General features: G+C 40.0%; 1 protein-coding gene across 2 annotated transcripts in view; it reads right to left on the bottom strand.

Moving 5' to 3' along the window:
* The window catches only part of LOC118722413 (TCDD inducible poly(ADP-ribose) polymerase), a 29,142-nt gene extending 14,098 nt beyond the window's left edge, over positions 1-15,044 (bottom strand). The window contains exons 1-2 of one of the 2 annotated variants that reach the window (XM_045583627.1): positions 14,806-15,044; positions 10,752-11,708 (exon numbers count right to left, since the gene is read on the bottom strand). In XM_045583627.1, the coding sequence (XP_045439583.1) occupies positions 10,752-11,668 (917 nt within the window). In that variant the 5' untranslated portion in view covers positions 11,669-11,708; positions 14,806-15,044. Of the gene's footprint in view, positions 1-10,751; positions 11,711-14,805 lie in introns of those variants that run through there. The other variant, XM_036443842.2, reaches the window with a different exon arrangement.
* Between the last annotated feature and the right edge of the window lie 2,486 nt (positions 15,045-17,530).

Raw genomic sequence — 17,530 nt, 5'->3', positions numbered from 1 at the left:
GTATATTTTGTAAAAGCAGTATAATTATTAAACTTCAGAGGACTGACTATGCACTTTTAATTTTCTGTATTAGAAGCATAATAATGGTCATTTATTTTGTTATTAAGATTTTTTGCTAACACTGACTCAAATAAATAGCACAAAGCTATTGGAGGAGGCAATAAAAATTACCTATAAATGTTTATATACAAAGCAATATATTTCAATATTTACCAGAAGTTAAAATTCTATACTTAAATTTAAAAATATATATATATTTTATTGATTTTTTACAGAGAGGAAGAGAGAGGGAAAGAGAGTTAGAAACATCGATGAGAGAGAATCATTGATCAGCTGCCTCTTGCACACCCCTCACTGGAGATGTGCCGGAAACCAAGGTACATGCCCTTAACCAGAATCGAACCCGGGACCTTTCAGTCCGCAGGCCCACGATCTATCCACTGAGCCAAACTGGTTTCGGTACTATACTTAAATTTTATACTATGACATGGGGTCTTGGTAACAACTGGGTTTTCCCCTTTGTACCCAGAATAGCTGGAGACACAGATGCACCTATAAATCAAAATTGGGAGTTTATTATTATGCATATGGCCCTCAGTAATTATGGGTAGGCTACACATCAAATGTTGACTCTCAATTAAATATGCACATATTTAAGGAGACCCTGACCTAATCAAGGCTTAGATCTAAATAATTAATTTGTAAAATAATTAATATCCATCTTGAATCATAAATTTATATTATGGTTCTAAATGCCTCAAAAGATTTTGGGTAGGTAAAAATATTCTCCACTTTAAGAAACAACTCTTATACAGAGATTATCAAAAAGCAAAATTCTGACTGTGTGTGCTGCTCCTTTGGTCCCTTCTGGGACATCTTAGAAATAGGTGAATGAGAATGAAGCCAGTTAGTGAGTGGAATCTAGAATCACATTTATCTGTGTCTGACTTACAAACTATTAGACATGTAAGTGTTAGACAACTAATCGATGATCTTAAAGTCATTTTAGAAGTGAACACAGTGAAGAAATAATGAGAATAAGACAGAAAAAAAAAATGAAAGGCAGGTAGGTTTACTAAATGAAAGGATGCCTTGTATTTTTGTTGTTGTTGTCTTTTTTAAAAATACTTTTTAAAAAATTGATTTAGAGTGGAAGGGAGAGGGAAATAGGGAGAGAGAGATTGAAACATTAATGATGAGAATCACTGATTGGCTGCCTCCTGCACACCCCCTACCAGGGATCAGTTTGTGCCCATGACAGGAATTAAACCCGGTACCCTTCAGTCCACAGGCCAACAATCTATCCACTGAACTAAATTAGCTAGGACTGTTATTAAGCTTTTGTAATTCTATAGTCTCCAAAAGAATGTGAGAAACTAAGCAAACTCATAACACAGTTTAATACCATACACTGAAGTACCCTTCATGCAACCACTAAAAGCAAATTACAATATCCACTTGAAGAAAAAATAATCTACTAAAATACTGTTTTTGGGCTTTCTTGATTTTTATTATAAAACTACCGAACCAAAGCAAAAAATATAAAAGAACTTTCTAATAAGACGTGGATAAGCCTATAGTTTTTTGTGAATAAAAATTGGGTTCAAAAGATCTCACTGCTATCTATTTATGGATGCATGGGATTAATGTTGCACCCTGAAGACATCATAGTCCAAAATCTGGTCATTTGCCCTGACTGGGAATAGAAAACCGAGACCTCCTGGTTCATAGTTCCACACCTATCCACTGAGCCATGCCTGCAGGGCAGCTTTAACTTTTATCCAAGTTTAATCACATGTCCTTAGACTCCTAGAAGGTAATTTAAGCAAGAAATACTTCTACATGTCTCTGATTCCATGGCCTGATGAAGTGAAACTTAATTTCTACAAGAATTTGAGATAGAAAGCACACAACAGATTAAAATAATTTGCACTATGCCTGTACTACCTTAAATTATGCAGATGTTGCTTTTTGTAAAGGTGAGTAAATATACCCTTTGTTAAATGAAATATTTTTAAACTGAGGGATTTCTATTTTACCTCAATGTAGACAATACAAAACGTCTGCCATGTACTCAAAACACAACCAATTAATTCAATTTTATGGATATAGAATTTGACAGGAGAGCTAAAATTTGTTTATAAAACTTTTCTACATACACATTATAAAATCAGGTATATACTGTATAAATGTTAAAATTGTTTAAAATAACTGTTTTCAAATAAGCTCAAACAATTCAGAACTTATACATAAATGATATACTAATTATAAATAATTATCATAAAATATATATCTAACTCCTCGTAAGATACAATCTATTAGCTTATTTTATTTCTGGACTAATTTCTGAAAGAAAAATAATACTTCCTATAGAAAACTTATCAAGAGGCTGTTTTTGTCTATAGAATTTGTAAACTATGTCTACAAAATCTTTCAACAGAGTCTTATACCAGTCAACTTTTTCCTAGAGGAAAGGGATTCTACAAAACCAACTTTCTCTAATATATTTAATTTTATCAAATTTAAGAGTCTACATTTTTTAGTAGCTAATCAACTGTAGATCACTTTACACAATACTCCTGAAGTGCATCAACATTCAGACAATCCAAACCTCAGAAAACAAGAAAGTAAAGTTTCTTCTGTTTCACATATTCTAGCCTCATTCAAGGCAAACCTAGTATTTCTCCTGTGCTTATTTTTACTCTCTTAATGCCTGAAAATGAAAGAGAGAAGCCAGGTGACTGTCAAAAACCAAAGACCCAATCACAGGAGGAAATTATTTAGAGTATTTTTTGCCATTTGCCCTTTCTGTCCCCTGATCAGCTGCAGGAGCTGTGAAGATCATAGGGTACAGGCAAGATTCTGAAAGCACATGCACTACTGCAAGCAAAGTTCACTTTTGGGCTCCTACCCCAGCAATTTTTCACTGACTATTTAGTGATGGTAAATTTTAGAGCAAATAAGGTCACCCAAATTCTATGGCTATATATCAAATGAGAAGGGACAGTTTAAGAACTTCTTAATCCAAAAAGAAAATAAAAATTAATATAATAAATTCCAGTAAGTGTGGCTTAAACGAAATATCTTTTCCAATCATTATGAGAAGTGCTGTTTCAACTCTGACTATTCACAAATCCTTCCTTATGCTCAGAAGCAACAGTACCATTTGCATAAAGAATACAAGTTTCCTGAACAAATCTTTCTCAGACAATTTAGTCATAGGGGATTCTAATACACTCTTTACACAACATTTTGTGGCACACATACTCGAAAATTACTGGTTTCTGTAGCATGTGAAAGGAAACAGTCATTCTGGCATTCTCACTCACATATGAGCTTACCCTTTCATTGTGATTACCATGCAAAGGTTCTCTTCTGGTCAAGTGGGTGTTACCAATAAGTAAATAGCATATAGCAGAGAAAGATCAAGGAGGCAGACACATTTTATTGTCCGAACACTGCAAATAGGAATGCTTAGCTAACTCCCTTCTATGCTTGTCTTAGCAACAGTAACTGATTAGGTCAGCAAGAAAAATTGGAAATTCAGAATTAGAAATTTATTAATATCAACTTCTAAAATTTGAGTTACTAATCACAGAATTGGTTATATTTAGCACAAAACTGCAAAACTGTCTTTTGTACAGAACAAATATACATCTTTACAAACTACCAAATTGAATAAGTATAATTTATTTATTTTACATAAAAACCTTTATTTCCAAAGATTAAAAAATATATTTCACAACCTATCCCCTGCAATTTCAAATTTCCCTATTAACAAGAAATTAATCTACAATGGAAAGTCAAAGCTTTTAGTTAATATGTCAGGGACTGGGTTGGATTAGTTTTAACACAGGGTTTTTAAACAGAGGTGAGTTTGTATATCATAATCCTTAGTCCCTAGAAAGCACTACCATAAGTCTATGAATAGAAAATTTTGTTTTCGTTAAAGAATTACCTTCATATCTAAAATGTGACTTGTTTGCTCCTAGAAATGATGAACTATAGGACCATTTTATTCCTTTGCACAGTTTGTGTTTATAGTACAAAGTATAGTTCAGCCCAAAACCATAAGCTATTATCTAACAACTAGAGGCCTAGTGCACAAATTCGTGCACAGGTGGAGTGCCTCGGCCTGACTGGCGATCATGGCCATCTCACTCAGTCCTGATTGGGGACAGGCTGATCAGGGCCTGCTGGCCAGGGGAGGGACTACAGGAGGTTGGCTGGCCAGCAGGGAGGGATTGTGGGAGGTTAGCCAGACTGATGGGGCAGATCAGGGCCAGCCCAGCCTGCCAGGGTTAGGGACCAGCCAGGGGAAGAGATTGTGGGAGGTTGGCTGTGAGAATGCACTGAGCACCAGGGGGCAGCTCCTGTGTTGAGTATCTGCCCTCTGGTGGTCAGTGAGCATCATAGCAACTGGTCGATTGGTCATTCTGGTTCATTCCACTCGCTAGGTCATAACAGTCCCTTAGGCTTTTATATAAATATCAAAACCAGATGAAACAGAAAATGGTTCAACCCTCAGCACTCTAGTGTCTTCCAATGATTCAAAATCATTCATATTCACTTTAAGACTCCCAGATTTATTTTAGAAGAGAAACTCTCCTGTTTTTAGCAAAGATGTTCTGGCAAAACCTACACACCCTCATAGAAACTTGGGCCACAAATAATCAAGAGTTATCTTATAACTCAAAATACATTTATTTTTTTCCTCTACAAAAATAACATATACACACATACTTGAGTGTTCTTTCCACAAAAATGCAACTGCAACTCACAAGCAGGACACTAGTAATTATTAAAAGTTGCTCACCTAGATTAAGAGCACCTTAGGTCTTAATTTAAATATGATCAAAATTATTACCATCAGACAAAGGATGAGAATCTGGTTGTCTCAAATCATGGAATAAGAAAGAAGGGAGGCCATAAGAAAACAGTTATAATCTCAAATGGTTGAATTTTAGTAGCATTCCTTTTGAGTACACAAGGTTTGTATGGGCTACATACTACTTTACCCTTTGCAGGGGTCTTCAAACTATGGCCCGCGAGCCACATGGCCTGCAGAGGAGTCTGATCGGCCCGCCAGGTTTTTTGGGCAGTGAGCACAGCCGAGGTGTTACAGTAGGAATTAGTAGTTCATATAGTCCGGCCCTCCAGCTCTCTGAGGGACCGTGATCTGGCCCCCACTTTAAAAAGTTTGAGGACGCCTGTTAGAATTAGCCCCAAATCCAATATAAAATGAAGAATCATTAAGATCAGAGATGCTTAGAAAGAACTTATGGATTTACCTTTGCTTTATGGTCGATGGCAAATCTAGAAATTCTAGTGTAACAATAGAAAATAGATTTACGCGACACAGAATTAATCAAAAGTTGCATTTTTTTGCATGTACACATATGCAGAATAAGGACTTACTACTTGCTTTTCCCCATTTACTTACAACAAAAAGTAAAAGCTTTATAGTCAACTCAATAAGAAAATGCATAATATATGATGTATTTTTAGGGATTGCCAGATAATCTTATAAGCTATTTACTCCAACTGTCTTTGCTTCTTGCCAAGTTCATTTTCATTACCATAAATACATTAGGAACAGACTGACCTAACCTGAAACAAGGTGACAGGTGCTTTAAAAAGTCTTATCTAGCCCTGGCTGGCTTGGCTCAGTGGTTAGGACATTGCCTCTCAGACCAAAGGGGCGCGTGGGTTTGATTCCTGGTCAAGGGCACAAACCTGGGTTGCCGGTTTGGGGTTTGTGTGGAAGGCAACCAACTGATGTGTCTCTCTTTCTATCTCTCTCTCTCTCTCTCTCTCTCTCTCTCTCTCACATCGATGTTTCTCTCTCAAAAAAAAAAATCAATGGGGAAACAAAAATCTAATCTGCTGATTGATAAAAAATAAAAATAACACACACACACACACACAGAAAATAAATGAATGATTCCTACTGATTCCCATGATAGCTCAACAGACCCAGTAACTCCTCTGGATTAGTACAGAAAGAAGCCAATTAGTTTTATTTCATATGTAAATAGCATTATAAAGAGGTAGAAAATATAATTCATTAGATTGCTTTATCTTCAAGCACAAGGCACAAATTTTGAAAGTCACTTCGAATACAATTATTGCTTATGGAGCTCTCTCTCTCAGACAGGAATTTTTAAAATAAATTCAAATTCATCCAGCTGTGTATATATTTAAGAAATACCAAAAAGTCACAAGGCATAGTAAGATTCAGCTGTTCTCATCTCTCCAGTATTATCAATAGCACATAATGAGTTAGTTCATACATCATCACAGCTGTGTAGGCCAGAGCTAACTTGGCTAATTTAACTATTCCAGCAGAGTTCAGTCAGGAGTTGGCTCTATTTTAGATAATCCATTCTGCAAGTCATATACAAAAGAACATCACATCCTCTTTATTATCATTAGTATGCAATTCTGTGTTCTTTCACAGAGTCCCTGTGAAGTCATCTTTATTACCCTCTGCACAGATTAAAAACATACACACACACACACACACACACACTTCTAAAAGCAATTAGCAATCAAAATCACTCAAAACTAAGACTATGACAAACACTCTAGGCATAAGTCATATCAAGTAAAACTCCCTCTCTTATCAATATGCCTTAATTCCCAAAGAGGAGAAAAGAACACTGTCCTTGGAGAAAAATTAACCCTGGAGTTGGGGTTTGCAACTTTTTACTTCACCCTCCCACTCTGCTTCAAAACTTTCAGAATTAGAAATAATCACAGGCTATATTTTCATCTACAGATTAACCCCAAATTAAGGTTTGCAGAATGCCTCTTCTTTATGGTTAATAATAACTATAAGACTTCTGGCACACTTTAAAATGGATGTAATGTGAAAACCAATGGCGATCTTAGTTGCTAATGGGAGATTTGCACATCCTCCACAATTTCAATTATCCTCATCAGTATTCTACAGTTAGTGAGGTTCTCTTAAAACTACTTAGACTTAAACTTAAAACTATTTAGTATCATTTTCTAATAAGGATGAGTGCCTAAACTGTCAGAGACTATGTTTTCTTAATTGAAAACATAACATTCAATGTTGTTTTCTTAACTTCATATTTGGAATTTGGAAATTCTCCAAAGCCCATCCTGTGTGTAAAAGAAGCCTCAGCATGTAAATACAGGGAGTTCACACATACAACTAGTTTCCAGTTGATGTTGGCAATGAACATCTGCAGATGTACAAAAGTAGAATGTGGGGAAAAGTAGGATTATGTCATAATTTGGGGTCAAGGCAAAATTGGAAAAATAATTTCATTATAATTAGCCAAATAAACATTATTGAAATTCTCTTTATTAAGTATATTTTTAGTACCTAGAGATCTTGATTAAAGAGGCAGAATGGACTTGTGAATTTATCTAACTCAACTTCCTTTCCAATTTCATTCTTGAGAATAAAATGAACCCTGTAAATCTAATTTGGATTAATTTAACTGTTAAATCTAATACATTTGAAAAACAAAGAATTTTATCTGCACAGCAGACCCTGAACTATGAACTTTCTCCAAGTTCCACACAATGAAATATTATAGATATAGTATGTAATAATGATTTATCAAGTCATATAAAATACTGAACACAAGTGAGGTTAACAACTGTCATTCATTTTTCCTGAATCCAAAGACTGCTGGGGTCTGACTTGGACATATACACAGCTGAACACACACTTCCTGGTTATGTGCAATCTGCACAGATAGACCAGCTTTACAGGCCTGACCACAGAGATTAATAGCTTTAGCCAAATAATGTGGTAACCATGTGAACCTGGGCTGTTCCAGCTTGTTTGTGAATCTCTCAGCAAGGCTCAGCATGCCGTTATCTGCATCTTGTTGCCAGGAAACACAACATCGCTTTGGAATACAAGGAAAACCAGGTTGCAATGACCACAGGTCAACTTCCCAAAAGTCTAATTTTTGACACTTAGCTATCTACAATCTTATAACATTTCTTACAGTAGTCCATGGAGAACCTTCTTCACATTACTAATAATTAACTTAATACTTTGCTATTTTTATCAGGGCAGGACAACTTACTACCGTTATCATAATATTAGCAGCAATAATTACAATAATTAATTCACTCATACCTTTCCTCTCAAGTGTCAAATAAACATTATTTCAGTAAAACTGACTTGGAAATCAAGCACTCACTGCAACTACTTTATAACTAATCCAACAATATCCATGTCTAATCTTCAGCATTTTACCAAAGGACAAAATACCCAAGATGCTGCTGACTTAAGAGTTCCTGTATTCTCTCCATCAAAATACTCATCTTGCTTTGCTGATAATAACAGAACATAATGTGTTGGACAATAATCCTGACCAATTCAAACAAGAGAGAAACTTAATGTACCAGATGCTGAAGTACTCAGCAGACAGGAAATGTGCTTCGTAAGAGTGAAGTAGGAGGCTACTATTCTGCAGTTTTGCAATCTGGAGATGGGAAAGATAGAGTGGCTTTGAGAGAATATAAAATTAATTATCCTTTACATACCAATTAGAATTGCTAGCTCATGGGCAACAGAGATTTTAGACAAAGCCTTATTAAAAAAGGTCTTTTTTGTTTTTTTAAATATATTTTATTGATTTTTTACAGAGAGAAAGGGAGAGAGATAGAGAGCTAGAATCATCGATGAGAGAGAAACATCGACCAGTTGCCTCTTGCACACCCCCTACAAGGGATGTGCCCGCAACCAAGGTACATGCCCTTGACCGGAATCGAACCCGGGACCTTTCAGTCCGCAGACCGACGCTCTACCACTGAGCTAAACCGGTTTCGGCTAAAAAAGGTTTTAAGAAAATGGAAAACATTGTCTTCCAATGCCGGCTTTAAAATATGAAGTTAAAAGTATTTAGCTTTATTACAGGATCTAAGAATTTCACTATTCACAAAATAGAATCTTGGATGCGTTCCATTATAAAGACAATACATTCATGATCAGGAAAACTATATTCTTGATATAATCTTACTTTTACCCCAAAGAGTATTCTACATAATAATGCCTTTAAACCTGGGCCTCATATTGTTTCTCATCTTGTTCCATACATCCCTTCAAATGTCCCTTTGCATCTCAAAATTCTAGTCTCATAGTTGTTAAAAAGACACAGATCTGAGTACTATCTGCCTGAAATATTAAAAAGAAACCACTTATCCAATACTAAATGGGAACAAGACAGTTTAAAAAAAAAAAAAGACCAGGCTTCTGCAATGCCAACAATGCTTTGGCACTATGTTATAACACAGAAGACAAACATCAAGACTAGCAGAATTAAACAACTTGGAAATGGTTTACTGCCATCATTTGCTTGTTGACTCTCTTGAAGAGAGTAATCCAACTTATCTGAGAACAAAGATGACTCTCAAGAAAGTTTTCCCCCTGGACTTCTAGTCTAGGATACTCAGGGTAGTTTTTGTCCATATGGATGATTGCTTCCAGTACAACACACATATCAGGCTATTCATTACCTGTGAAGCAGTCAGGATGCTCTCATGGTCTCCCAAATCAGGTAGCATGTATAGACATGCTCTTTTCCCCGAAGTAATCTGAATATTTACTCTTGGTCATACACAAATACCGGTAACTATTAACATCACACATTTTAACTCCTTCCACATTACAGGAGAAATAACTTTAAAGAAGAATTCAGATGTGGAAATTTCAGTTCCCTATCAGTGAATATTGCTTAGATATCCATACTAAAAGAACCAAATTATTTACTTATATGTCTTGCATAGGAAAACATGAGAAAACCGTTTTTATGTAAATGAGAAAAAAAGATACCCATTAACATAAACATACCCTTTACTCATTGTTAAAAGACTCAGTTTTTTAAAAAGAACCCTGAATTGTAGAATTTATTTTTCCTATAAAATAATTAAAATAATCTTAATGGCAAAAAGTTTTAAGGAAACTAAAATATATATATATATATATATATATATATATATATATATATATATATATATATATGCTTGAGCAGGATGCATAAGTTTGGAAGAATCTGAATCATTCACAAAAATAGTTTGTACCATTCAAAATCAAGAGGACCACAAAAATCTCCGAACAATACTATTTTCCTTTAAAAAGTAGCAGCTACTCAATATGCAAAACTTGAAAATTAGACATATTAGGTATGAGTCTTATATCATAAGACTCATCATGGACTTTCTTTCAAAATCAAGTTCTCCTGTATGATTAAAATTGTATTTGATTTACAACATTCAATGTATAGGTACTTCTCAGTCATATACATATTGCACAGAGTAACTTCTGAATTGTTCAAATCATAAAAACTTTATTGTCTGGTTAGGTAAATAGCCTTCATTCAACCACTATGAAAAATCAGTACAACACACAGGCAGAAGAGTAACAGTGGGCCGAGACCGGTTTGGCTCAATGGATAGAGTGTTGGCTTGGGGACTGAAAGGTCCCGGGTTCGATTCCGGTCAAGGGCATGTACCTTGGTTGCGCGCATATCCCGATCAATGTCTATCTCTCATCGATGTTTCTAACTCTCTATCTCCTTTCTCTCTGTACAAAATCAATAAAATATATTTAAAAAAAAAAAAAAAAAAAAGAAGAGTAACAGTGGAAAAAATAAAACCTATTAGGTTATTTAAAAGAAATAACCCTACTAAGGTTTTAACTTCTTTATCTTCTCGATAGTATTTAACAACAGCTTTTTAAAGAAGTTATAAATACATACCCATACTTCATTCTCATCCTATCATTCTCTGGGTTACAGTAAAATCTTTCCAAGTGCTCCTGGGAATCATTGGATACACTCTGCCACTTTTGGGTAGTTGTCCTTTTGATCTGCCAATGATAGGGCAAGACTGTGTGGTGTTTCAAACAATCCCTGCCATAAATACACATGCCTTGCAAAAAGTCCATGCAAATTTCAATTTCATTCTCTTGGTGAGTGTGGTACTGTAGCTGGTTCACCAACTCAAACACAAGATCAAGGGAAGCCTCCTCACTTTTGTCCTGAAAGAGCTCGGTACTCAGCTTATCACTGGTGTCCAAAATGTATTGGATTGTAAAACTGTTGTCTTGGAAAACCCCTGGAACATAATCCATGACTTTGTCTATGCAGTCAGGACTAACAGGAACATCACTTGAAACTGGGTGCAAAAGGGCAGTCTGGAAATGCCCTGCCGTAGAATCGGCCACTGTCCCACTAATGGTTTCTGATGGAAAGTTGTGATCCTGGATTGGAATCACTTGTTCTGGAGCATCAGTAGAAGGGCGAGTTTCTGGTATTTGGTCCCCGACATTTGTCTCCTCAGGAATCAGGACAGGCATATTGTTTTCTGCTGGTGGACAGGATGCGTTGATTTCCAGGGGTTTTTTCACCATAGGTTCATGTAAGCTGCTCTCATCTGCATCCTGGTTTCTGGATCTAAAAACCCCACCAAGTGAGCCAGATTCTAGCAAAGTGTTTAATATTGGCCTCAAAGACCTCAGGGTTCCAGTTCCCAATCTCTTCTGATCCTTTTTCTTAAAACAAGTCTTCAATGGCGTGATCTTCTCAGACAGTCTCATTTGGCATGAAAAGTCATCAGGAGGAGAGGAAGGCTGTACTACACAGTCTGGCTCAGGTTCGGTGGTTTCCATTTCCATAATGTGGATTAGATCCAATTGCTCCTCAGAGTCTAAAATCCTACCAGGAAAGGAAAGAAGATGATCACTTACAAGCTGACAACTGAATGCCATTCATTCATCAAAATGTTTACTTTTAGTCTGTAAGTTCCTTCAGGAACTCCTCTTACATTATATTTCATCTTTTTAAATTTTATTGAGAAGAAATTAAGGCTCCAGAACAGCCATGGCTATGCCCACAGAAGGTAAAGGTAAAAGAAAAAGTATTTTAGGCACTTGAAATTTATTTGTGGACTTAATATACAATGATTTGTATTTCTGCTGGGGTATGAATTTTTATTCTAAGTCTAGGATAGAATGGGAGGGGGGAAATGAGGGGTAGAAATAAGTATATCTAACTGATGACAGCAGGGAAACCACATCTTCACTGCTCTGTGGTTCTTTTTACAGTTGTTTATTTATTGCCTTTCTCATGAGGTGACAAAACAGTTTCTTTGTTAAAAAAAAAAAAGTTCATCAAATGAAGGGTAAACTTCAAAGTTAAATAGTGAGTGAATTTAGGTGTGAGGACATACTCAAGAAATAGGGGCTCTCAAAATGTTATATAGGAGAAAGTCAGAAGCCTGTTGAAGCATCTATTCAATTAAGTCCTTACTTAAGGTCACCTGTGATTTTAGGAAAAACAAGTATAATGAAACCAATTTTACCATAGGCTAATTGTTATAAACAAGAGTTAAGTTCATACAACAAAACGATGACCTGTTGTATTCAGAAAGTTTCAATATAAACCCCAAAGACATCAAGGGTCTACTTTTGCAATCTCCAAAACATTACCACTGTTGGAGGAGGAATACCAGGGTTTGTTTAGCAACAGAAAATAAATAAACAACAACTACAGCACACACTGTTTTAGAAACCAAACACAACTTCATAAAGAGACCCCTTTGTCCTTGTCTTCAAAAAAGTTACACATGTACTTTTAAAGGCAAATGAAGAAATATTGTGAAAAATAACATAATAAATATAAACACAAGCCACATTTTCAGATTCCTTATGAACTACTGAAAGTGAATAAAAGTTATTTCTTCAAGGAATCAGACCCTTTGGGGGGGGAAATGGAACAAAGAATAAAGCCATGGAAACTTTGTAAAATGACAAATGGTATCTCCTCCATAATCTAGCACTCATTAATTCTGAAAATATTTAGGCATTGTGTCGAGTGGAAAAGGATTGGTGATGAGCAATTAATACTCTTCTCTCTTATCCAATAGACTGAAAGAGATATTTGATGCAAGGACCCATGACTACATCAAGTATGCAACCCAGGTGCCCATTACAGTGCCTAACACAAATGCAAACAGTTGGTACTAAGGATATTTTTTGTGTGTGTGTCTGAATAACTGGAAAAAAAAAAAAAGAGCTTAAAGTGCCTAGTTCTATTAAATTTTATGGGTCATCAATAACACAAAATAATAAAATTGAGTCCCCAGAAAAATGGGATATTAAAGATCTAATTGAGTTCTTGAATCTGCGTGTAAAAAGCACATAATGATCAAACTCAGAAAAATGATTTAAAAAAAAAATACATCTCACAAGGTGTTAGCCTCCGTGATAAGTACAAAAGGGAAAGGTAGAAAGAGTTCAGCGTGAGCTGCCATTGTTAGGGAAAGCTTCACGCAGAAGGAGGGACTTGACAGAAGACATAAATCATCTGGAAAGCAGCCAAGCCAGGCGTTATTATTCATCATTCAGTGCTCTTGCCTCAAGGCACAATTGGCACAGATTGTGGTATTCCCTCTCCACACCAAACCGGCCTGTGCCATCCTCCACACACGCACACAAACACGCAGACACACACACGCAGGCACACACACGCACACATGCACACACACGCACGCACTCACGCACACCCTCCTATCACACCCCATCAAGGCAAAACAGACCTTAAACCAATCTTGAGTCACACACACTTCAACTTTTCCCCATTGTTGTCCTCAGCCACACTCGGAAATATCATAAAACCGAAGCAGCAGCAGCAGAGAACGGCAGGAGTGGCTGGAGTGGGGGAAGTCAACAGAACCCAGTTCCTCAACGAGTTTGCATACCAAACACACACACACACACACACATAAAAGATGAGAAGGGCACTTCCTGGGGTCCCTCTCAGCAGGAGGCCACCTACCACCACTGCTCCCCACACCTCTCGGATGCCCCCCATTTCTCGGGCACGCTCGGCTCCGAGCCCGCTCCAAGGGAAACCGCGGGCTCCGAACTTAAGGACTCCGAGGCCCGCCGCTGCCCGACACTCCGGAGGCGCCGAGCACGGGTCCGAGCGACGCCTCCTGGGGCCGCGGCGATGCGCGCAGCTCCGCACCCGGGGCCGCGCCAACTCGGCGCAGCGCGGCTGAGGCGCCGCCAGGTTCGGCCAATTTGGTCCGGGAGTTCCGAGCATCTCGGAGCTCCGCACCCCCAAACCCCTCGGTCTAGCCTCCTCCCCCAGCCCGGGATCCCCTGCACCCCAGAAGCCACTCACTCCCGGGGCCTTCCAGTCATTTCTTCACCTCTCAGCCGACCTTCCCAAGGGGACGATCGCTCCGCGAGTCTCACGGGGATGGGTCGCAGCACCGCCCGCCCCGCGAAGCGCCGGGAGGGGGGGGGGGGGGGAAGTGGCCGCCGCTTCTCCGGGGAGGGCGACGGAGACTCCCCGCACCTTCCAAGTTCACCCGAAAACAGCCAGCTAACTTCTGGGCTGCAGCCCCCGGGACGCGGGGCGGCCGGAAGGCTCCCCTGCACCCGCCGCGCCTCCCTCCTCGGTGTGCGGAGTGGCCCCCGCGGGGGAGGCCGCCCCGACGCTCCCTCACGCGCGGACCCGGGCGGGCGGGCAGGCAGCGAAGACGCCGCGACCCTGAGGAAACCCTTCAGGGTCTCGCTCCGATGTGTCTACACCTGCCGGAGGCCCGAAGTGACTGAGAAGGGTACACCCATTCCATCTCCGAGCGAACTCGGTACAAAAAAAGAAAAAAGAAGAAAAAAAAAAAAAGCACCATCTAAGTAGCCATCGCCCTCGATCCTCGAGAGTCGCCGCGGGACCGGCGCCCCCTGCCTCGCCCGCCAGCGTCCCCCCGCCGGCTCCTCAGAGCTCCGCCGGAGTCCTTTACCTGCAACCGGCGCCCTCAGGAGCCGAGGTGCGCGGCGCTGCCAATTCGCGGGCAACGTCCGCTCGGGGGGCCGGCGCGGAGAGCAGGCTCGGGTCGTCTCTAAGGGTCGCAGGCTGGGGACGCGGGGACCGGCGCCCGAGCCATCCCGCCGCCGCGAGCGCTGAAAGCGGCGACGGCGCTCGCTCCGGACCCAGCTAGCGCTCGCCTGTCACCTCGAGCTCCGCTTTAAAGTGGCTTCCGGTCGCCTGCTCGCTACAGCCCCGGCGGAGGGGGCGGGGCCTGGTTGGGGGTGGGGCTTAGGAGCCGCGCGCTCACTGGGTGCCGGGAAGGAGCCCCGCCCCCTCCCGCGTGCGCGCGCTCGCGAGAAGGCGCGGGGGGGAGGCGGGAGAGGTGTTTTCGCGGCCGCGCGCTCCCTCGAGGGGGGCGTGTCCTTTCCGGGCGGCTCCGGCCCGGAGGGTCCCCTGTCAGCGAGCTTCACTGAGCGGGTGGCGATGAGGAGGAAGCGCGCGCTCCCCGTGGGGCGGGCTCCACCTGCCTGCGGTTAGATGGAGGATCACTTTGTTCCGAGAAATCCCAGGCCTCCCTCCGAGGGAGGACGCGAAACGGAACGACCGGTTTCTGTGCCGCTGGCTTTGTTTACGTGCCTCCTCACCAGACGCCTCCGGCCCCTGACGCCTCCGAAACCCCAGGGGCGGCAGAAGGCTGCTATGGCCTCGGCGGCCAGACGGGGTCGCCAGCTCCGTACCCAACGGGCCGGCCCGGCAGGCCAGGCGGCACCATGTATCCCCTGCCTCAATGGGGTCGAAGGCATTCATTCCTCTTTCAGGTGACCTACCTTTGGGGCTTTTTTTATTTTTTTATTATTATTTTTTTTAATGAAAAAGCGCCAATAGATGTGTTTTAAAGCCCACAGACACCATGCTAATTGACTCAATACTTGTTTATTCCGTGCTCGGCGTGTGCTAGGCTTCGCCTTAGGCTGCAGCTCTGATCAACCCAGACACCCACCAAGCAGCATGCAGGATCACCACATACTCCCCTCTAAAATATAATATATATATATATATATATATATATATATATATATATATATATATATATGTGTGTGTGTGTGCTAGGCTTCGCCTTAGGCTGCAGCTCTGATCAACCCAGACACCCACCAAGCAGCATGCAGGATCACCACATACTCCCCTCTAAAATATAATATATATATATATATATATATATATATATATATATATATACATACATACACACATACCCCCATAAGAATTTGCCGTATTATCTGGATTGTAAATGCCTTTATGGTAAGTCCCTATGTTGAACAGCTTTTCAGTTGTGGAGGAAGAAACACGTGAAACATCATGTAATCTCTATCTATGGGAAGGAAAGGCCCTGATCAAAATAAAAGTTAATGATGGCTTTATCCCCAACAGCTGGCAGAGAGAGGACACAATAAGGCTTGCGAAAAAGATGCTCTCGGCCTGTGGCCTCAAGTATAAACTCATTTAATGACATCATTTGGAGACTTTCTGGGTTCAAAAAGCCAATAGTTACCTTACCAGACATATGGAAGCCTATAAAAGTAGGAGCTGAGAGGTGATAGTAATAGATATACGGTTCCAAGCTTTTCTTAAACTCTTCTAAACCAAACCGGGTGGCAAACTCTTCTAAATCTATTCAACAAAGAATATTTATTTATTTATTTATTTATTTATTTAGCAAAGAATAGATTAAGGGTAGGATCGCCACTGCAGGTTTATTTCAAATTGTATCAAGCTAGGCCATTAAACTAAGGTGGAAATGATATGGACAGGATACAGAGGCTAATACAGAAAAAATAAGGTTTCTCAGGCTTAAAAACTGATTTGAGACAAGCCTACTTGTTTATTCATACACGGAATTGCCTAGAAGCAAGTTTAAATGGATATTACTGTTTGCTTTTATTTACTAATCTGTTCTGTTTTCTTTCTTTTCATGCCTTCCTTTGGATTACCTACTTTTAATTGTATTTTTCCCCCAACAATTACATTATTTGCTATACATTCTTTATTCTTTTAGTGGTGTTTTGGTTATTTATTGCTGTGTACTAACCAGCTCAAAACTTAATGGCTTAACTCTTATTTGCTCAAGATTCCAGATTCTTTGGCTCAAGAATTCAGTTAGGCCATAGTGCATGAGCCACATCTACTCCACTATCTCTTGGGCCTCAACTGGGGTGGCTCAGATGTTTGGGGCTGGCTCAAGTAGGCCCATGTGTCTTGGGCTGTTGGCTAGATTCCCTGGTTTTTCTCTACATGGCTTCTCCATGTGACTAACTTGGGCTCCTTCACAGGATGGTAATTCCAGGATTCCGAAAGGGAGCATTCCAAGAGAACACGCCTCAGTGTGCAGGCCTTTGCTTACTAAGGTATCATTGGCCAAAGCAAGTTACACAGCCAAGAGCAGAGTCTATGGTAAGAGGCCATGAATGTTAGGAGATGTAGTTCATTGGGGGCCATTTAGATTAAGGACAGATCAACTTAATCCAATCGGATTAATTAAAAGTTTCTTCCAGGGTGTAACTCTTTGGAATTCCAACTTAAAATCTTTTCCTCCTGGGTCCTAAACTCAACATTTTCACCCTCGACGCCCCACCCGCTGCCCTTGAGAACTTTAAACCTCTCCACTACTGCTTTCAGAATGTCAGTTGCCTCAGAAGGTAAAATGGCACCAGATTCTGGAC

This window comes from Pipistrellus kuhlii, unplaced genomic scaffold (assembly GCF_014108245.1).
Source record: "Pipistrellus kuhlii isolate mPipKuh1 unplaced genomic scaffold, mPipKuh1.p scaffold_m20_p_2, whole genome shotgun sequence".
NCBI lineage: Eukaryota > Metazoa > Chordata > Mammalia > Chiroptera > Vespertilionidae > Pipistrellus > Pipistrellus kuhlii.
The sequence above is the reverse complement of the archived record's forward strand: the minus strand, read 5'-3'. Positions and strand labels throughout refer to the sequence as shown.